Source organism: Rhinolophus ferrumequinum, chromosome 6 (assembly GCF_004115265.2).
Source record: "Rhinolophus ferrumequinum isolate MPI-CBG mRhiFer1 chromosome 6, mRhiFer1_v1.p, whole genome shotgun sequence".
Lineage (NCBI taxonomy): Eukaryota > Metazoa > Chordata > Mammalia > Chiroptera > Rhinolophidae > Rhinolophus > Rhinolophus ferrumequinum.
The window spans coordinates 50,636,455-50,658,945 of record NC_046289.1 but is presented as its reverse complement, the minus strand read 5'-3'; the positions used below and the strand labels follow the sequence as shown (position 1 = coordinate 50,658,945).

At 36.0% G+C, this 22,491-nt stretch overlaps 1 protein-coding gene across 9 annotated transcripts in view; it reads left to right on the top strand.

Annotated features, from left to right (window-relative positions):
• Positions 1-22,491, top strand: part of RNF111 (ring finger protein 111) — an 83,875-nt gene that overhangs the window by 15,953 nt on the left and 45,431 nt on the right. For all 9 annotated transcript variants that reach the window (XM_033108708.1, XM_033108706.1, XM_033108701.1 and 6 more), the window contains exon 2: positions 19,811-20,703. In XM_033108708.1, the coding sequence (XP_032964599.1) occupies positions 19,830-20,703 (874 nt within the window). In that variant the 5' untranslated portion in view covers positions 19,811-19,829. The remainder of the gene's footprint in view (positions 1-19,810; positions 20,704-22,491) is intronic.

The window sequence follows — 22,491 nt, the reverse complement described above, 5'->3', positions numbered from 1 at the left end:
CTGTGTCACAAAAAAATTGATAAAACACACACACACATATACCTATACACTTGGGTACGTGTATGTATGCTTTATGTACATATTGGCTATTAATGATGATTGATGAACATTTTAATGCAAGAAACAGTGTTTACTTGCCAAACTCCCAGTGGTAATTTGGAAAGGTGACACCATTCAGTAATTTCTCTATAGACATTCCATGAATTATACATAATTTCCTGAGGTATACAGATAAAAGCCGTGCTCTCTCAGTGAAGTGACCAGATGGTTTCAGGCGCCGTTTTTCCCCATGGTAGTCCTAGCTTTAGATTCCTACTCCCCCCCACCCCTTCCACCCCACCCCAGTAATCCAGTGTAAGATTTTGCAGATATTATTGGCAGTAGCAAAGGGATGCTGAGGTTGGAGAGCAGAGTGAGATCCATGTCACTCATTTGTCTCCTCCTTTTTCTAGGGATTGGAGGAAATTTGCAAGTACTACCTTAGTGCCCCCTTCCCTTAAAAAAAGAAATAATACAGCTTTTATTTTACAGTAGTTTTTACATTTAGGGAAAAGTGGCAAAGATGGTACACAGAATTTCCATATACCCCTCCCTCAGTTTCCCCTGTTAACATTTACCTATTGTACATCTGTTATAACTAAGAAACTAGCGCTGGTACATTACTATTAGCTAAACTCTAGATGTTATTTGAATGTAGTCTCCTCTGGGCTCAGAGTTCCTCAGTCGTTCTTTGTTTTTCATGGTCCTAACACTTTTGAGGAGTACTCATCAGGTATTTTGTATGTCTCTCAATTTGGGTTCGCTTGGTGGTTTTCTCAGTGGTGTGACTGCGGTTGTGGGTTTCGGGGAAGAATACCCCAGAGATGAAGTGCCCTTGTTAGCAACATGACTTGTGATTGATGATACTACCCTTGGTCACCTGGTCAAAGTAGTGTAACTGGCCAGGTTTCTCCACTGTAACTGGAACGTTCCTCTCCTTTTCCCCTTAGTCTGTTCTTTGGAAACAAGTCACTAAAAGGGGGACCAAGTCCCACCTCTTGGAGGGATGTATCTACATACATCCTTCGGAATTCTTCTGTAAAGAATATTTATCTCGCTCCCACTTACTTATTCATTCAATCATTTATCTATATCAGTATGGACTGATGGATATTTATTTTGAGGTAGAATCCAATACTTTGTTATTTATTTTGCTGCTACAATTGTCTAGCTTTGGCCATTGGGAGCTCTTTCAGGTTTGCTCCAGTGTCCCTTTGACATGTCCCTATCCTTTTGCTTTTTATGTTCTTTACTTTCTAGCACTACACAATGTTCCAGGCTGATCTTGTATTTTCCTTGCATACCACAGCCCTAGCTAGAATCAGCCATTTCTCTAAGGAGCCCTGTTCCTTTTTATTGAAGAATGGTATTAAAAATCAGAGTCTGAGTGCTGGGTCCTAGTGCCCTTTTTACTTGACTCATCAATTCCGATGTAAAATGCCTGGAAAGTCTGAACCTGAATATTTGGATGAGTGGTAAAGGGTTTTAGCATCACATATTTGTATTATAATACTTGGTAATATCTATGTGTATATACATTGTTTTCCACGATGGAGTCATGAAAAGCAGCTTTTTAAAAGCACTTCTCAGTGTTTGAAAAGAGAAAAGTTAAGTTAGAAAGCTAGAAAATGTATGCTTGTTTTAGGGGCCAGCAAATAGGGAAAAGTCATTAGATTCTTCTATTTTACTCTGAACCTGAGAAAAAATGAACTCTTTGGATGCAAAAATAAAAGGTGTCATCAGGTAACCTACAAACAGGTGTATTTGAGAACTTCTGCTAACAGGAATTGCAGACTTCCTGGAGCCTATGCTTACCATCATCGTCATCTTCATCGTCATCTTCATCGTCATCGTCTTCGCTATCATTGATAACATTAGTAGTATTTTGCCATCACTGCTTTATTCCCTTCTTAACTCTGGTTGCCATAATGCTAGTTCTCTCTCTCTCTCTCTCTCTGTTTTAATCATAGAAGTCAGTTACAAACGGGCAAGTAGAGAAAGGGTGAGGGAGGTTGGAGCCTCTTTCCAATTGCTTTGGCTGGAATTTGGTTCCAAGTAATGGAAATTGGAACTTTTAAATGTATTTTTGCCTTTAAACTTTGTTAAACATTTTAGAAAATAATAGATGGACCTGTATCTAGGAAAGAGTTTATTGCTAAATTCTCTTGTAAAACCTGATTTGAAATGGCAGCTGCAGCGCTAAGAAAAGATTTTCGTCTCGTCCTTGTCACAGCAGTTGGAGGAGGAGCCAGTGATGTTAACAAGGTTTGCTGAACTTCCTGATTTCTTTTAAAAATTCTATAGCTCAGCCTTTATTCTCCTACCTTTATTTAGCCTTAGGTTTGAGGATTGGCACCCACTAGAGACCAAAGTTTTTAAATAGCAAACCTGAACTTTTTTTTTCATTTCATTATTTTGCTTTATGAAGTTCTCAGAACAGGTAAGATAGAAGTCATCTGTTTTCCTCCTTATCATTTTGAAGAAGCTCTTTGCGTATTTGAATGTAGGAATGTAGTTTTATATTTTGCAAGTATATTGTATAGTATTTTAAATTTTTATTCTTTTATCATTTTTATGAATTTAAATGCAGTTTTTTTTATACTATTGAAATTTTCATCTTGTTTTGTACATTTTCAATAAAAACTGAGATGATACTTGTTAGTCACCATTGGCATCTTGTCATTTAATCCTGGTAAGCAACTAACTATTATTAATAAGTATAAATATGCCTAAAGCATGATATATACGTGTTCTCTTTCTTTTTTTCTAAACTGAGAATTGTCTGTCTGGATGGCTCAGAATTATGATTCTGAACACCAGCTTTTATTCTGTGCTGTAGTATATTACTGTCCTGAGCATCTGCTCATATAAGTAATGTTACTGAATCTACACAATCTGCTGACTTTTTAGTTTTTGGGACAAATGCCTTAGTTCTTCTGTCTTTTAATTGTCATTAAGTGCTATCTGTTATGCCTGGAATCTAGACAACAAGGCTTATTAGAATTATGTAAAAATAAATAGTCTCTGAGTGTTGAAGTGCATTGAACTGACAATTATTTTGACCCTTGAGAGAACCATTTTCCCTTAGGCTGTGTTCCCAATAGTTGAAGTTGCTAGAAATCTGACTTCCATGATAACATGGAGTAGTTATTACTGCCTTATAGAAAGAAAAGGGGAGTTATTTGAGCTAGGGAATTATAAGTAACTGAATGATGAAAGATGCCACATTTTAACATAAATATTTGCTTTTGTGATAGTATAAGGTTTAAGGCCAAGTGTGATACCAGCAAAAAACAACATTTGTTCCAAAATGGCTTAATTCTGTAGTTTGTGGTTCTAGCTCACTTGTTGAAGGCTTCAGGGCATATTTTGGCCCAACTCTGATCAATTCTGGAGATGCAGCCCTGATTTAGTAAATCAGCCCCTCCACCCTCCCACTCCCTTCCTTCCATGCTGAGAAAGTAGGTACAAGAGAATATGAAGTTATGTTAATCAATTTAACAGCTGATTATAGTGGCTTTTGGTTGGGCAGCATAAAGTTTCCAGTTAAGTTCTTTTTTGAGTAAAGGGATACCTTTTTTTTTTTTTTTTTTTTTAAAGATTTTATTGGGGAAGGGGAACAGGACTTTATTGGGGAACAGTGTGTACTTCCAGGACTTTTTTCCAAGTCAAGTTGTTGTCCTTTCAGTCTTACTTGTGGAGGGCGCAGCTCAGCTCCAGGTCCAGTTGCCGTTGCTAGTTGCAGGGAGCGCAGCCCACCATCCCTTGTTGGGAGTTGAACCAGCAACCTTGTGGTTGAGAGGACACGCTCCAACCAACTGAGCCATCCGGGAGCTCAGGGGCAGCTCAGCTCAAGGTGCCAAGTTCAATCTTAGTTGCAGGGGGCGCTGCCCACCATCCCTTGTGGGACTCGAGGAATTGAACTGGCAACCTTGTGGTTGAGAGCCACTGGCCCATGTGGGAATCCAACCGGCAGCTTTCGGAGTTAGGAGCACGGAGCTCCAACCGCCTGAGCCACTCGGCCGGCCCCCAAAGCGATGCTTTTTATCGAATATATTTTTCAGTACAGGATGGCATATTTGATAAGAGGTGGATCCTGGTATAAATTAAAAAGTTAAAGATTGGGTAAAGGGAAGGAAGATGTTGGAGTTTGTTGTTGATAGCCTCTATTTTCTCTGAAGTTAAAAGGTGGCGTTAGTCATTTTCTTAAAATGAAAATATGTAAAAGGAGTAGAGAGGGCTTGAGGAAATAAATATTTGGGTCTTTTACTATGAGGAAGGAGCAAATAGGTATAAGAAGGAATTGCCAGGTAGTTATTATTGGGCTAATTGAAGTAAAAAAAAAATATTTTAATCAAAAATATTTGGCAATGGTCAAGATGATTTAAAGAACATAGCAGCAGCCTAAAAACAAAGGCAGGAGAATGGCATCCAGGGCTTGGACTTCTCAGATTTTCTCCTCTCTCAGACTTTGTTACTGTTTCCTAGGGGTTTGTTTTGTTTTGTTTTGTTTTTTGCTGCCTTACTTTACAGTACTTTCCCCCCATACTTTTAGCTATTTGTTCTCTATATTCAGAATTCCATTTTGATGGAAGTAGATAATTTATTGACTTTAGTGATTTTATTTTTCTCCAAGTCGGTAATGCTAAAATCTAATTTTCAGACCTGATGCTATTATAGGCGTATTTCCATCTTATTGTCTTACTATTATTTCAAAATCTAAAAATCCAAAAATGAATCCCTGCATTCTCTTTCCAATTAACTTTATTTCCATCAATGAATTATGTTTCTTTCCAGATACCCAATCAGAAGGCCTCAGAATTGTCCTTGGCTTTTTTCTGTTTTCATATCTTATTTCTTTGTCTGAAATGACTCTCTTGTTCATCTCTCCTGCCTTGTACTTCGCTCTACCCTTCCCCGTCTAGAACCACCCTTTGCCTCCCGTAACTCCAAACTTTCTCCCTGGTCTCTCTGACTGTCCCTCTAGTCTATTCCTGTCGACAGCTGCTCAGTTAAATGTTCCTTAACTGTGTTAAGCAGAAACATCTAACTCCTCACTTCTTTATGATTTGACTCAAGCTTATTTTCTCCCATGAAGAAAACAAAAAACAAAACAAAAAAGACACCCAACATAAGACTCCCATTTCTTGTCATGTCTCAGCATTGTTTAAAATGAAGGGTTTTCTTTGCCTACCATCACCTTGTGCATCCTTCATGGCTTAACATGGATGTCACCTTGTCTATAAAGCATTTACCAGAAACACCAATTGCTTCCTTCTTTGTGTTCCTATAGAGTGCTTTTATATCCTTATTTATAGCATTCTATATTTTGGTTATTTACATTTTTTCTGTCATACTAAGTTATAAGCTTGTTGAAGAATAGGACTCTATGATCTTACTTATATCTCTGCACATAGATTCAGCATACAAAGTAGTTATTTTTAAATTATTTGAGTAACTGGGCATATATCAATCAATAATTTTCATCTTGACTTTGTTAGTCCACCATAATTTGTTTCAGATAGTTCCTGCTTCTCACAAAGAGGCAGGCACTCACTGCTTCCTTGAGGTGGTTCTCTTCAAAGAGTCTTATGTAAGCCACAGTAATTCTTATTTTTGTATTTTTGATTTTGATTTCTCCTTCTTTAGGATCATTCAACATATGTCACTGCTTATTCATAAGAAAAAGACCCAAGTTATTTAAAATTATTGACAAAAATTAGTTCAAATGTTCTATGTGCTCCTGTAAGGGTTTAAGATCTTACTTAGCAGTATGGTTTAATTCTACATTTAGGTCGTGCACCTTCTTAAATTTTGATAAGATATTAGGCATGTTAAAGCACATATCTTTCCATTTTTAAAAATATTAATCGTCTTTAAGTTGGCTTTTGTCACTTTGAAAAAGAACTCTGAATTCATCAAGTTCTAATCTCCAAGGAAACCTGGAGGCTGCTTGAAGCTCAGTGTTGGAAACCAGGTGTTTAAATAACAGTAATCTCTAAAAGTAGTTTGTAAATTTGAAGCTTTGAAAGTAGGCAGATTGATTACTTGAAGTAGTATCAAGAGTGAAAGATTGTTTTCCTTTTACATTATTTTTTGACTTCGTACTGGCACTTTTCAGTTAACCCAACAATAATAATTGCTATATTTTTAATGATGAAAGATTTTGTGAAATGGTTTGATGGTAAGTGATTACTTTCCAAGCATTAAAATTTTTTCATAAAGGTAAGTTCGGAAACAACATGCCTAGATCCGTACACTAGTGTCAACAACTAAAAAGCATAATCAACTTCAAATTTGACAACTCCATGGAAATTTGCCAACAGTCATATGGCATATTTCAGTTTCTGCCCTATTCTGTCATTATGCTGTCCAGGATTGGTCGTCATTTCTGGTCACTAAGGAGGAATTTTATGCCTAGTTAAGATTCCCATAAAAATCATAGGCATATATATGATTTTTATAGCAATCTATTTTTAACAGTTATGTCCTACTCCAGTGGAAAAATAAAACATATTCTGTTATAATTATTACTTTTTTTTATTAGCTTAAAACAATTATTGTTTTTCATGGTTCTGTGGATTTAGTGGGCTCAGCTGGGATCACTCATGCAGTTACAGTCAGATGTTGTCTGGAACTTAGTCTGAAGGTTCAATATCAATTCGGTTAGATACTCAAGAAGGCTGGAACATTGAGGTATTGGTCAGACATCTCTCTTTCTCCAAGTGGGTAATTTGAGCTTCTTCACAGATTAGAGGTCTCAGTTGGACTTCTTAGGGTGGCTGTCTACCCTTAGAGTGAGCATTCTAAGTGAACGAACTTTCCAAAGACAGCATTCCATTAGACCAAATCAGAAGCTGCAAGACTTCTTCAGACCAAAATTCATCAGTCTCTTCTTAAGTGTTCCCCTGATTGTTCTAAGTTTTTAAATTAGATTATTGACCTTCTTCTCAAAGCTGTTTTATTTTTATTCCTTTAAAAAAATCTTTGTACTTTGATTTCAAAAGTGGCAAATGATTATTTTATAAAAAATTCAGACTATACAAAAATTTGTAACACAAAAGGTGAAAGCTCCTAACCCAGTGCTGTAAATCTCCACCCTATAATTTCAATCCCAAACTATGTGTGTATTTTCACCATGTGTACATAAATGTAGTTTACAAAAAAGATCACATTAGAACAGCCTTATTTGCAACCTGCTTTGAAAAAGTTATTTACTTTCTGTGTCAGTTTATATGGAACCTACCTCATTTAAATAGGTTGCTTAGCAGTTTATTTTATGGATATACCCTAATTTTATCTTATTTGTAAAAATTAAAGCTTCATAAAAAAAGGAAAAAACACCTGAGTTCAAATTTTCTTTTTCACTTCTACCCTCCTCGGTTGTTTATATAACTGTTCAGTTATTATTTTTAATTAAATGTTGAAAGATCCAGTGAACAAAATGAGAAACTAAATGCCAACAATATGAATTTGAATGAATTTTTAGGTTTATGTATTCAGAGTATTTGAAAAAATACAATATTTGTAAAGGCCTAACATGTCCATGGTGATGGTATTTATGTTTTATATTTTAAAAAATTATGACTTCCAATTTATAACAGAGCCAGTTAGAAGTCTTTGCTCCTCCAGAAATGAGGTGTCTCGACTTATGAGGATTGTCTTTTATATCCTTTTGTACAGTTGTCATTTTTTTGCATGTAGGTCTTTTTTGGTTGATTCTCTTAGCTTTTCTTGATAGAATATATTTTTTGTAATAGATAATTAGCAATATCTTTATATCTCATATGTCATGTTGCAATATAAATTCCAGAGTCCAGGTTCCATACCAGAAGTGTTACACATTTGTGCAGTGTGCCCTATGATTTGTAAAACTGCCTTTCTAACCTGTTTAAACTGACTCCCTGGCACTTTTCAGGCTTGCCAGGATAGACACACCCTTCATTTTGCTACTGGCCCTGATATAACACAATCATGGCTAACGCAGTACACACTATAATATATTGAACTCCACCCAGTTTGTACTGATAGGAGATGTTAGGTGTGTTTTTCTCTGATGACTAATACTTAGGGATTCTAGACTACTTTAAACAAGACAAACAAGAAATTAATTATGTTCATTGAGTAATAAAAACCTGTTATTTGAGAGATATTTAATTTACCTTCTTAAAGTAGAATGTCTAGTATTAGAAATTACAGAGCTGAAATATCCGGCTCCCAAAACTTTAATCTTCCACAGTAGAGTCTGTAGAGTTATTTGCTTTTATAGATTTTGTGCCAAAGAAACTTAGTCCTTTATTTTTGTACTTTAAGGTTCTATCGAAACAGTTGATTTCCTTTATTTCTAGGTATAAGGGAGGTCTTAAACATTATATATTGTGTGTATGCAGCTGCTCCTCTAGAAAAGACATTAATTAATGATAATAGTCATTATGCCATGTACTCTGCTGGGTACTCTCATTTAATCCTTAAAGCAATTTTACAAGGTAGATACTGTTATTATCCCAATTTTATAGATAAGACAGTCCTAGAGAGTTTAAGTAATCTGCCCAAAATTATACAGCTAGCTAGTCAGGGACAGTCAAGACTTGAACCCAGGTCTTTTTAGTACACAAGTGAATGACACTTATTTTTGCTTGACTATTTTTACTCCTTTTTTGTCAGTGATCCCACTTAAATGTGGAAAATCACCTTCCCTGTTTATCAGTCAGTATCCTTTGACTGTTTCATTTTCCTTATTTTCCCATATTTCTCAGATTTGATAAAGGGTTTTTGGTTCATTTTCTCTAGTTTCCTAGGATATTTTGAAAATATAAGATTTCTTAGTCTTGAAGCCTTCCTCTCAGTAATTTGGTCAATCAGCTAGTTTTTACCGTAAGTCATTTCAGGTCAAGTTTGTACTCGGGGGCACAAAACTCTTCATGCACATACTAATTAAGCCTTAGCTGAGGATAGTGAACCCATGTGAAAGTCTGAATATACGAGTAAATAGGATGCTCTCTATGCTTTTCAGTTCCCCTTTAGCTCTCGGAGGAGATAGTGATCATAGGCGGACCTCTTACAAGGCAGCTTACAGAGTCTGACAGTTTTAAAATCTATTGTATGTACCTTTGTTTCTTTTAATATTATGAGCGATACTATCCAAAGCAACATGGAAAGGTGGATGTCTCTGAATCTCCTCACATGAGTATCCTATGTCCACTTCCTCTCTCGTCATTGTCCCTTTGGGTATCTGTTTAGTTTAAGGAATAGAGTGCACATCTTTGGATTTAGATCTCTTGATCCCTTCAGTCTTTGTATAAATCATTCTTAATTCAATGATTTTTAAATGGCAACCATAAGATTGACTGTGTGACTCTAGTAAATAATAGGACACTCCCCGTTATATCATCGTAGCGTCATCCAGTGAGACTCCCTGCCCTTCCTCCTCTCTAAACAGAGGTAGAGAGATTTTGCTTCGTTTCTAAAAAAAGTAAGGAGAAATTTTGAAGTTGTTTATCATAAAACTATGAATAGATCTACAGTGTTCTGAGGGATTACAAATGACAGGAAATCTTTGAAAGTGAAGAGAAGTACAATGCTAAGTTTCTCCTGTTTTACAATTGAAAAAATTTGCTAATGTTTTGGGGTCACATTAAATTTCCCATTAATTTTTGCATGCTTGACATAATAATAATTATTTTCACATAGGTCCTGTGTGTGTGTCTCTTTCAATTTGATACAAGGTATTAATCTTTTCACCCCTGTTGTGAGCGGCATTATTTTGTTTCATAATATTTTCTAACTAGCTACTTACTGTTTGTTTAAAGGAAAGTCATCGATTTTTGAGTATGATTGAGGTAAACATATATATAACTGCCCTGTCTTACTCTTTCCAGTGGTTTTCCTGTCATTCTCATCTGTTGATGTCATCTGCAAATAATGACCAAAAAAATATTTATATCCATTCTCTGTTTGAATGACTTGACTAGCTTTTCCAGAACAATATTATATGGTGATGACATGTTTTGGTCTTGATTTTAAGAGAATGCCTATAGTGTTGCAACTTTAACCATCAGTTTTCTTGTTTGTTTTTTTCTAAGTTGTGCAGACCAAACAAAACATGTCCGAGCAGAATCCAGCTACTTCTCTGGTTTGAAGATTTATTTTTTAACCCTGGACCTTGATTCCTTCCGAGACATAAATAGTCTTCATAGATTTTTTTTGGAGATTCAAGCATTTTCCTATTTAATACTTTCTATGAATCTAGAAGTACCATGTAGATCAGCTTACCAATTTTATAGAGGAGAAAATCTCTTGGTTCCCAACTGTTCTCTTTTTGATCGTTTTTACTCTTTTAAGGGCCTGTTGGATACCCAAATATAAGAGTCCTCTGTGGTTCTAGAGCTCCTAGAACTGAAGATTGGGCTATGGTAAATGTTCAAGAAGCCTTAGACATTGTTACATAATTTTGTTGTTATTGTCATTTTCATTCTTCAGATTCTCCTCCTGTCGTAGGCATTGGCATCACCATATTCTTAGTTACCCAGGCCGGAAAGACAGCAGTTATTTTCTACTTTTATCCGTTTATTCTTTTACCGATTAATGCAATTTAAAAATTATTCATTGAGTACCTACTATGTTCCAATGAACTGTTTTAGTGGCTAGAGACCAAGCAGTGAATAAGGCAGACAGCTTTCTTGGAACTTGCGTTCTAGTGAGGGGACTTGTGCAATACATAGTCAATAGGCTAACAAGATCATTTCAGTTAGGGAATTTAAGTACTTTCAAAAATCAAGATGTGATGTTGAATGATGGGGAAAGGTTGATTCTTTAAATGGAGTCTGTGTTATTTCAGGTCCTGAGAAACAGATACCACAGCAGGATTTAATGTGCAAAGATTTTTTTTGGGGGGGAGGGCTTGTAAAAAATATATATATATAACATGAAATTTACTATTTTAACCATTTTTAAGTATACAATTTGGCATTAAATACATTCACATTGTTATGCAACCATCACCACCTTCCGTGTCCCAAACTTTTTCATTTTCCCCAACTGAAACTCTATATCCATTTAACACTAACTCCCATTTCCCTACACCCCTAGCCCTTGGCCGCCACCATTCTTCTTTCTGTCTGTGAATTTGACTCCTCTGGGCACATCATATAAGTGGAATCATACAGTATTTGTCCTTTTGTGACAGGCTTATTTTACTGTGTCATCAAGCTTCATTCATATTGTAGCGTGTGTCAGAATTTCCTTTTTTTTTTCTTTTAAGACTTTGTTTTAGAGCAGTTTTAGGTTTACAACAAAATTGAGAGGGAGGTACAGAGATTGCTCGTATTTTCCTTGCCCCCACACATCATAGGCTTCCCATCATCAACATCAACCACCAGAATGGTACGTTTTTTTACCAGTGATGAACCTAACTTGACCCGTCATAATCACTTGAAGGTCCATAGTTTGCCTTGGGTTCACTCTTGGTGTTGTCTATTCTGGGTGTGTGGACAAATGTATAATGGCACATTTCCATCACAATAGCAGAGTATTTTCACTCCCCTGAAGTTCCTCTCTGCTCTGCTTATTCATCGTCCTCCCACCCCCTGCCCTGCAACCACTGATCTTTTTATTGTCTCCAAAGTTTTGCCTTTTCCAGAATGTCACGTAGTTGGAATCATGTAGTGTTTTTGATTGGCTTCTTCACTTAATAAATATGCATTTAAGGTTCCTCCAGGTCTTTTCATGGCTCGATAGCTCCTTTCTTTTTAGCACTGAACAATATGCCATTGTCTGGGTATACGAGGGTATTTATCTGTTCACCTCCTGAAGGACATCTTCGTTGCTTCCAAGTTTTGCCAATTAAGAATAAAGCTGCTATAAACATCTGTGTGCAAGGTTTTGTAGGGATTCCTTTCGTTTTAAGGCTGAATAATTTTTCATTACATGTATCCCATGAACATGTTTGTACAAATATCTGTTTGAGTCCCCGCTTTCTTTTAGGTATATACCAAGAAATAGAACTGCTGAATCATACAGTAACTCTGTGTTAATTTTTTGAGGAATTGTCATTCCGTTTTCCACAGCTCCTGCACCATTTTACATTCCTACCAGCAGTGCACGAAGGTTCCAGTTTCTCTACATCCTTACCTACGCTTGTTATTTTGGGGGGTTTTTTTGATAATAGCCATCCTAATGGCTGTGAAATGGCATCTTGTTGTATTTTCGACTTAACTTTCCCTAATGATTAGTGAAGTCATTGAGGTGTCTTTTCATGTGCTTTTTGGCTATTTTTACATCTACTTTGGAGAAATGACTATTCAGGTCCTTTGCCCATTTTTAATCAGGTGGTTGTTGTGGTTGTTACGAGTTCTAGGAGTTCTTTATATATTCTGGGTATCAGGTATATGATTTGGAAATATTTTCTCCTACTCTGTGTGTTGCCGTTTCACTCTTGGTACGGGCGTACCTCATTTTATTGCCCTACACTTTATTGCACTTTGCAGATACTGCTTTTTTTTTACAAATTGAAGTTAAGACCCTCCACCAGCAAAAAGATTACAACTTGCTGAAGGCGCAGATGATAGTTAGCATTTTTTAGTAATGAAATATTTTTTTAATTAAGGTATGTACATTCTTTTTTAGACACAATGCTATTACACACTTTAACAGAATACAATATAGTGTAAACATAACTTTTATATGCGCTGGGAAACCAGAAAGTGAGTGTGACTTGCTTTATTGCTGTACTCTATTGCAGGGGTGTAGACCAAACCTGCGGTATCTTTGAGGTCCGCCTGTATTATTCCTCAGTGCACAGTGTGCAAGGATTTTATTAGGGGGGAATGCCCAGGCGAGAAAATGAGGAAGGAGCTGGAGAAGACTCAGAGTCGTCATACTGTTCATGCAAGTCTGACTCCGAGTGAAAGAGAAGAAAGGAGGGTTGGGTAAAGTCCAAGGAAGTTTCAAGCAAGGCCATCAGGGAGTCCTAGACCCAAAGCCATTGGAGTCCTGTTTCTCCAAGGACAGGCCTGACTTAGTATACTTGCCACACTCAGTCACTGGCCAGGAACAGCCTATGGGAAATGTGACTTCAGGCACATGTCATGGTGGATGTCAGAGCACAGCAGCTGGGGCTCTTGATCGATTGAGCTCTCCATAGCTGGAAGCCTGCAAGCCACACTCTCACAGCTGCCACTGAGCAGTCAGAGAAGACCTCCAAAGAGTTGACATTTAAGCCAAGACCTGCATGGTGAGCAGAAGCTAGTTAGCCTTTAAAAAATCTTTGGAAAAAGCATGCTAGGCCTGGGGAACACAAAGTGCAAAGGCTCATGTTCAGGGACAAAAAGAAGGCAGTTTGGCTGCAATCTAGTGAATAAATTGGTGAGGTATAAGAGAGTAAGAGGGGCATGAGATCATAAAGGTTCTTGTAAGCTATGGTAAAGAGTTTGGATTTTATTTTTGAGACATTTGGAAAGCACTGGAAAATTTTTTAGGGTTGTACTCTGATTTATATTTTTTTAGGATATACCCAGGTTACTGCATAGAAATGAATTGTTGGTTAAAATAGGAAACTTAATTAGGAGCAGTTTGCAATAGCACAGGTAAAAGATTATGATCATTTGGACTAGGATGGTGGTAGCACTGGATTAATTCCTACACAAAGCTTAACAAAATTCTAGCAATTTTGTCATTCATTAATTCTGGATTTTGTGTTTTTCCTGTTCTAATCACTAATCCCTTACTATCTATTGTATTTCCTCATATGGCAGTAACCTCTTAACTGATTTTTTTTCTGCCTACAGTTTTGGCCCACTTCAAACTATTTTTCACACAATAGTACTAGATGATCCAACTAAAGTGCCACTATAATGCTGTAACTTTCCTGGTGTAAGAATTTTTCAAGGTGTGCCCACTGTCTTATATTTTAGAATGGTTTGCCTCTTCTACTTCATCTATCCCCCCGCCCCCACACACACTCTTATCTCCCGTTCTGACTCTTACTTATCCTTCAAATTGTGGATTCCTTCCTGAAGCCTTCTCCAGTCACCATCTTTGGTTAAGTGTCTTGCACTATCTTCCCTTTGGCGCCTTATATTCTGTATTTGTCACTCTCCTCAATCTGTGAATTCTTTGAGGGTTAAGACTGTGGTGATTCTGCTTTTAGAATGTTAGTAAGCTGATCCAGTGTCTCCTGATACACGCCATAGATCTGCTGGAACTATCGGTTCAACAACAGCAGTTTTCAGTATTCTTTGATTTTTATCCTGGAAGTCCCTTGTACGTGGTCCTGTTTTCTTCTGTGCCCTGATAACATTATATTTGTACTTGCCTCTTTTAGAATTTTTAGTGAGTTATCTGTAATTATTTATTTCGTCAATTCCCTGGGTCAACAAGAATTCAAATGCGTCTTTTGATAATAGTTAATAGGCTATCTCCTGAACTTTATTGTTTCTTCAGGGTAGGTTGCGGTAACCATTGGTCTTTTTTTTTTCTTTTTTCAGTTACAGTTGACATACAATATTATGTTAGTTTCAGGTGTACAACATAGTGATTAGACATTTGTAAGACTTACAAAGTGATCAACTCGATAAATCCAGTACTCATCTGACACCATACATAGTTATTACAGTATTACTAACTATATTCCCTATGCTATACTCTACCTCCCCATGACATTTATTTAGTAAGTACCAATTTGTGTCTCTTTATTTTTTTTTTAAACTTTTACTTATTTTAAGTGTTTTTTCTGGGACCCATCAGCTCCAAGTCAAGTAGTTGTTTCAATCTAGTTGTGGAGGGCACAGCTCACAGTGACCCATGTGGGGATCGAACCGGCAACCTTGTTGTTAGAGCACTGCGCTGTAACCAACTGAGTTAACCTAGTTCTAACTAAGTTAACCGGCCACTCCCAATTTGTGCCTTTTAATTCCCTCTCCCCTTCACTCATCCCTCCAACCTGCCCCTATCTGCAACCGTCAAAGTACTCTCTGTATCTATGAGCTTCTTTCCGTTTTGTTTGTTCATTTATCCTGTTCCCTAAATTCCACATATAAGTGAAATCATGACGTTTGTTTTTCTTTGTCTGACTTACTCCACGTAGCATAATACCCTCTAGGTCCATCCATGTTGTTGCAGATGGCAAGATTTCATCCTTTTTTTATGGCTGAGACCATTGGTCTTTTTTCATGTTTTTATATCTAGTCTCCTAAAACAAGTTGAGCTTAAGTCTTGGCAGTTTCACAGTAGTTGTTCTGAATAAAACTTCCTTCTTTCAATCAGATATCAGTCTACAAGTTAATTACTATTTGCTAATATGTTTATCAAGTTCTCTTCCCTTCTTTTTATTTGAGTGTGTGCTTCTAGTATACCTGTAAGAGCAAAAATCTCTTTTTAAGAAATTTAGTTTATTTGGGGTACTTAGCTAATGTACTGACGAGCCCAGAATGATGCCTATTGGGGAAGATATCTTTCTTGCTATTGAAATTTTGACTGTTCAGAATATGTAACAAAGCATAGTGTCCATACTGTCTAGCTATAAGCAGTGGTGGTTATAAAGCCTTGAGGTAGTAGGAGAGTATCCTCTCAGGCACTTGATTATTCTGGCACTAGTACATAGTAAAATAAATACAGGTAAAAGAGAATTAAAAATTAAAATATGCCTTAAGTATTATCCCTGTAGTACAAATGTTAATTCTTTTCCACTTATAATTATATGAAAAAAAGATAAACTGAACATATTTCTGGCTCATTTTCTGATAATCTCGAACTTTTATAGAAAACTACAAAACTGTTTTTTTGATTTCTTTTAAAATCTTGTTTCTTTAGAGTTCTATAAAATTAATCATCAGATTTTATGTATTAAGTATTTATATTTATCGTTGGTAGTGAAGATTCATACCAATAATGATGACTTCCTAAACCAGTTTAGAACTAGTTCTTCAAAGTTGTTTCAGTTATCTTAATGGGTTTTTACTCCCCTTATGCTCACATATACTTAATTTATAATTTAATTTGCCAAATCCTAACCCTAATTTTCAGTGTTGAAAGTTAGCATGTTTAGCTATTTTAGTGCTTTTTTTATGTAAGGTTTACTACTAGAGGTTATCCTAACCTAATATCAGGGGTAATTAATTGGTATGCTCCCATTATAACATAGCAATATAATGATTGAATGAATCCAGTGCAAAGAGGGACTAGTATTATGGTTTCAGTATTAAAACAACGTATAATAGCAAAGCAGTCATAGTGTGGATAAGGAGATAGATATATCTAATATATAACTTGCCTCCTTTGTCTATTAGATCAGCCAATAATTTTTATGGGAGTAAAAGACTATATTATGATTTTATCAAATAGCATATAGTTCAGAACATTCTTTATTGGTCCTTTGTATTAATTTTGCTGCCTTTTTTTAGTTAAAAAATATAGTATTGGTTATTTTTTTCTTTTCATGAACTTACTCCTCTTTTTCTCAGTTCAAAATAGAACGTGAGTTTGTACTCCCTTGGTGGGAACATCTCAAGTAATACAGGTTGTTAATTTCGCATTGAATGACTGTATGACACAACTCAGAGAACAGTTACTGGTGTAGACACACACAACACACACCATACCATACGCTACCTCTCTTCTTTACTCCCTCCCCACCCCTCCACTTGGAAGAAAAAAAAAATCACCAAAACCAGAGCAGAGTTAACCATAAAGAGTTCATTGTTTTGGCTTTGGGGCATAAACTGATGGAAAAGAAATTGAATTTAGTAAATTATGCTATGAATCACTTCTTTGTAAATTCACTTATGGATTCCTGTTCTCAGAATTTATCTGTCCTTTTGGCAAGTTTTCATTGCCTCTCAACATCTTCATTACCAAGACCCAGAGGGTGATTTTATAATTGAGGATGAGGAGTCTAAAACAATTTTTTTTCTTCACCATATAAAGACTATTTTCTCAGAGATCTAACTCAGCACAACTCCTGGGAGACGTGGACTTCTGGAAATACCCCAGATCTTTCCAAATGACTCTTGATGCTGTCAAAAGAGGGATCCATAGTTGCCTGATGTTCAGAAAACTGTGTACTTGCCCTCTTTACTTTTTGGGAACAGCATTATTGAGATATAATTCATGTACCGTACATTTCTCCCTTTTTAAGAGTATGTCAATGGTTTTTAGAATAATATTTACAGAGTTGAAGAACCATCACCACAATCAATTTTAAAACATTTTTAGTTTGCCAGAAGTAAACCCTATACTTTTTGACCATCACACCTCATTCTTCCTGCTATCCCCAATCCTAGGCATTCAGTAATCTACTTCTGTCTCTATTTAGTTGCCTGTTTTGGAGATTTCTTAAGAAAGTTTTGTGACTGGTTTCTTTTACTTAGCTTAGTGTTTTTGAAGTTCGTATCATATTGTAGCATGAATCAGTACTTCGTTTCTTTTGATTACTGATAACCCATTGTATGGATTTACTTAGTCATCAGTTGATGGACATCTGTGTTGTTTACACATTTTGGCTATTATAACTAAGGGTGCTATGAATATTTGTGTCTAAGCTTTTGTGTGGTTGTATGTTTTCATTTCTCTTGGGTGTACGTGTAGGAATAGAATTGCTGAATCATATGATAACTCTGTTTAATCTTTTGAGGAACTGCCAGACTGCTTTCCAAAGTGGCTGCACCATTTTACATTCAATGTCTGAGGTTCCTTGTCAACACTTGTTATTATCTGTATTTTTTATATAGCCATCCTAGTTGTCCCCCCTTGAATATTAAATCACGTTCTTGTGCCTTACCGTTGTAACTGTTTTGTTTTTTATTTTTAAATTAAAGTTTATTGGGGTGATAATTATTAGTAAAGTTACATAGATTTCAGGTGTACACTTCTATACTACATCATCTATAAATCCCATTGTGTGTTCACCACCCAGAGTCAGTTCTCTTTCCATCACCATATATCGGATCCCCTTTACCCTCATCTACACGCCCCCGCCCCCCTTACTTGTGTTTTCTTGCACTAATTATGGTGATCCATGTCTGACTGACTGCCCCTTGTAATTTGCTGATTGCTGTGCCCATATGTTCACCCATGTGTACGTTCCTCCTTTACTACTGATCCTGCTGAACTCCAGACAGGGCTTGATGACAGATGTTGGATACAGCACCGCCTGCCCTTGTGAATAATAGTAATAGAAGTTAGAGGTTTGATAGCTTTGTATAGAAATAGGCTGTTTCATTTTTTTAATTACTGTCATCTGTTCTGATAGTAGTTCTATACTAAAATAAAGTGGGAGACCTGTGAGGTTATATATTCCTATAACTATCATTTGTGGAGAAGCAAAAAGCTTTCTACTAAATATTTATCTCCCCCCCCCCCCCCCCCCCGCTTTTTAGGAAGTGGTATAAAAGTGTATGTTAAGTACAGAACTAATCTGTGATGTTAGAAGTTAGGATAGTGGTTACAACTTCTGGTGGGTGAAGTGACTAGAAGGGATTTCTGTGGTGTTGGTTATGTTAAGTTTCTTGATCTTGGAGCCAGTTACATAGATGTGTTAACTTTGTGAGAATTCATCATTCTATAAGTGTAGAATATGTGTGTCTGTATTATACTTGAATAAAAACATAAGGTAAAAATGTTAACGTTTAATCACATTTTGCACTAGTAAAGCTCTTCATTTGTTGCATTAACTATGTTTCTAATGAATATGTTCGATTTTTGAGTCAGGATATTTATTTTACATTATCCCCATTCTTGTATGTACCCTGCATTGATGTAGATATTTTAATTTCAAGTCGCCTTGTTTAGCAGCTCATAATTTCAGAGACTAAATGATTTAGATACACTTAGCTTAGCTGTAAGAAGTTTGATTTTATATACTGCTGTGCTGCTTTGACTGAATAACCTTCAGCAGCTCACAGTGTTGGCTTGAGTTTTCCTGTATGTATCTAAAACTTTCTGAAATGCAGTTGTGCCTGCTGTATCGGGGAATTCAGATTCTCATTAGAGAATAGAGTATCATGAAGGAAGAATCACAGGAAAGAGAAGCTGTATTCATACTGGTATTGAATATTCATACTGGTAAAGAACCATGGGAAAGAAAGTATTCATAGTGGTTCATTATTTATAGTAATCCATCCAACATAGTGACCATCTAGATATACAGAAATATTTAATATAATTACCACTTTAAAATGTGATATCAAGAGAAAAACATTGTGACTCATCACAATGGATTCGATTGAGTACTAATCCTTTTATCTATTTTTACTATAATAGGTTTTAAAGAAATTATTGATTTTGACCAAATGTGTGATGTTGCTAAAGGTGGGAAGATAAACAGTAAGATCTTGTGACTCATCAGGATTAGAATATTAGAAATTATAGGATTAGAAATTATTATTAGGATTAGAAATTATTGAGTCAGGATTGTGACTCATCAGGATTAGATTGAGTACTAATCCTTTTATATATTTTTACTATAATAGGTTTTGAAGAAATTATTGATTTTGACCAAATGTGTAATGTTGCTAAAGGTGGGAAGATAAACAGTAAGATCAGTTTTTGGTTAGCAGGAGTTTTCAAGTAGGCTTCTGTACTTCTAAAAATAGAGGTAACAGAAAAATGTTTTATAAGAATAATAAAATGACTCATGACAGCCATTATATATCCTGATGAGAAAAGCACAGCTCTGCCCTGTTACAGGGATGTTCTCAGTGCAATTGGAGAACTCTTCAATTAAATAGTATAATAAAACACATTAACAATCTTTTTAATATCTGATTGTGTCTTCTAGGCCTTCCTTAAAGTTTCCCATGTCTCAATGGACTCCTGAACATAACGAGCTCTATACTTTAAAAGTGGATATGAAGAGTGAGATTCCTTCTGATGCGCCAAAGACACAGGAGAGTCTGAAAGGGATCCTCTTGCATCCAGAGCCCATTGGGGCAGCCAAAAGCTTTCCTGCAGGAGTTGAGATGATTAATAGTAAAGTGGGGAATGAATTCTCTCATTTATGTGATGATTCTCAAAAACAAGAGAAGGACATGAATGGTAACCAACAAGAGCAAGAAAAAAGTGTTGTAAGGAAAAAACGCAAAAGCCAGCAGGCTGGCCCTTCGTATATGCAAAATTGTGTTAAAGAAAACCAGGGAATATTAGGATTGAGGCAACACCTAGAAACACCAAGCGATGAAGATAATGATTCCTCTTTTAGCGATTGTCTTTCCTCCCCTTCATCTAGTCTGCATTTTGGAGATTCTGACACTGTGACTTCAGATGAGGATAAAGGAGTCTCTGTGAGACATTCCCAGGCAGTTGTGAGTGCTAAAAGTAGAACTCATAGTTCACGGTCTCAAAAGTGGCCTCCGACAGAGACAGACTCCGTTTCAGGATTGTTAATGAAAAGACCCTGTTTTCATAGCAGTTCATTAAGGAGACTTCCATGCAGAAAGAGATTTGTAAAAAATAATTCCTCACAGAGGACACAGAAACAAAAAGAGAGGATATTAATGCAGAGGAAAAAACGAGAAGTGTTAGCCCGAAGAAAATATGCATTACTCCCCAGTTCTAGTAGTTCCAGTGAGAATGACCTCAGCAGTGAATCCTCTTCCAGCTCATCCACTGAAGGAGAAGATTTATTTGTTTCTACCAGTGAAAACCACCAAAACAATCCAGCTGTTCCCTCAGGTAAAAATGTTTCTTAAGTTGAGTAAAACATGGAAGCTATTGCATTGTGTTTGTGCCTATTTTCTTCTCCATTTTAGTGATTGCAATGTATTTAAAAGGAATATGCGGCTCTATGAACTTTCATTTTTAAGCTATATAAATTAATTACAACTATAGTATTAAACCATGACTCCAATTCTAAAATACAGATTTTTAAATATTTAAAAATTTTAAATAGCAAATTTCAAAAATTTATATTTTTTGACAAAATTAAAGCCATTTCATATATAAATTAGATTATATTTTATGAGTTGTTGATTTATGGTACAGTTTCTTTTTTCCTATAGTGCTTCTTTAGTATGTTTAACTTTTATGAATACTTTTTCAGATAGCTGTGTAAGGGATTTCTTTCACATTCAACCACAGTGAGCAATTCCGGTCAATGAAAAAGACTACTTAGTTTTATCTTTCCTTTAGATACTTTATTCTTATTGTTTACTATTACCTTGTCATATTTTTTATAATTGAACAACGATTTCAAGTATTTGAGAGGTAACTTTTATTCTAAGACTAGTACACATATTTACGGTCCTGACAGGGCTCAGTAGAGCATAAGATTTAATCAGTTGAAATTGATAGAGGATTAGCTGGATTGTGCTTTCCCCTTCGCCCAATAATATTTAACTGGAGTAAGTTTATGTACAGACAGTCTCTGAAGTATAAGTATGTTCCATATATACCATTTTTACAGTGTGTTGTGTAGTAATTTAAAAGAAGTTGAAGTGAGCATTGAGGAGTAAAGTCTGAACTGAGGGAGAAGATTGATTTCTTGTGAAAGTACAAGGAATTGGGAGATAGGGAGAACTTTTCAAAGGGCTGAGATGATGGTTTTTAATACTGACACAAAGCTCTTCCAGTCCGCCAGATGCCCTGCCGGTTAAAGCTAGAGCCTGCTAGTCTACTGTGCAGATACACCATTTCTCCCTCTTTTTTTTCTCCTATATGCGTTCCTTCCTTTTCTAAGACTCTCTTTCCTCTTCCACTTCTATTTTTCTATCCCGGCCAGAACCCTGAAACCAGTAACTTTGTTCCTAATATTAGTCTTAGCCATGTTTAGTTCATTTTTTTTTTAACCTACCCAAATATTTGTTATAAAAAGAGTTCCTAGAGAAAACAGTACACTTGGGAGAAAGTTACTGCAACCATTCCCTGAGGTCTTACGCAAGAGGGAGGTGAGAATAGGAATTGTCCTGCTTAATCGTCACATTTCACACTTTTCTCAGTTGGTTAGAATGTGAAGAGTTTAGGGAGAGGGAGGAGCAGAGTCCCATTTCTGCTTGAAATTAGTGAGGCAGGATGGTTGGTGATGTGAAGCCACAGTTCCTAGGAGCTGATGTTTGTAGGAGGCATGAGAAAGGAAGTGGAGGTCAGAATCGCTGTCTTTCTCTAGGAAGAAGAGAGTTCGTATGTTATCAAGTATTCAAGATAAATGCAAACTCTGTAATTTATTTTTAAATCTTATTTAATACTTATTGTAGCATATGGTGTTTTACTATTATTCTTGGAAGAATTGCATTATTTCAACTACATTATTTTCAGACATTATCCTTAGATGTTTGTCTCTGGAAGTATAAATCCACAAGTTGAAACCAAGTACTCCTGATGTTTTCTGGTTTCTAGACCAGTGTTTTGTTTTAAACTAGTTTTTTTTTTCTTTTAATAATGATTTAATAACATTCACATGGTGTGGAATTTTAAAAGTACCAAGCGATATAAAATAAAAGATTAAAGTTTATCTATCCTTCTTAG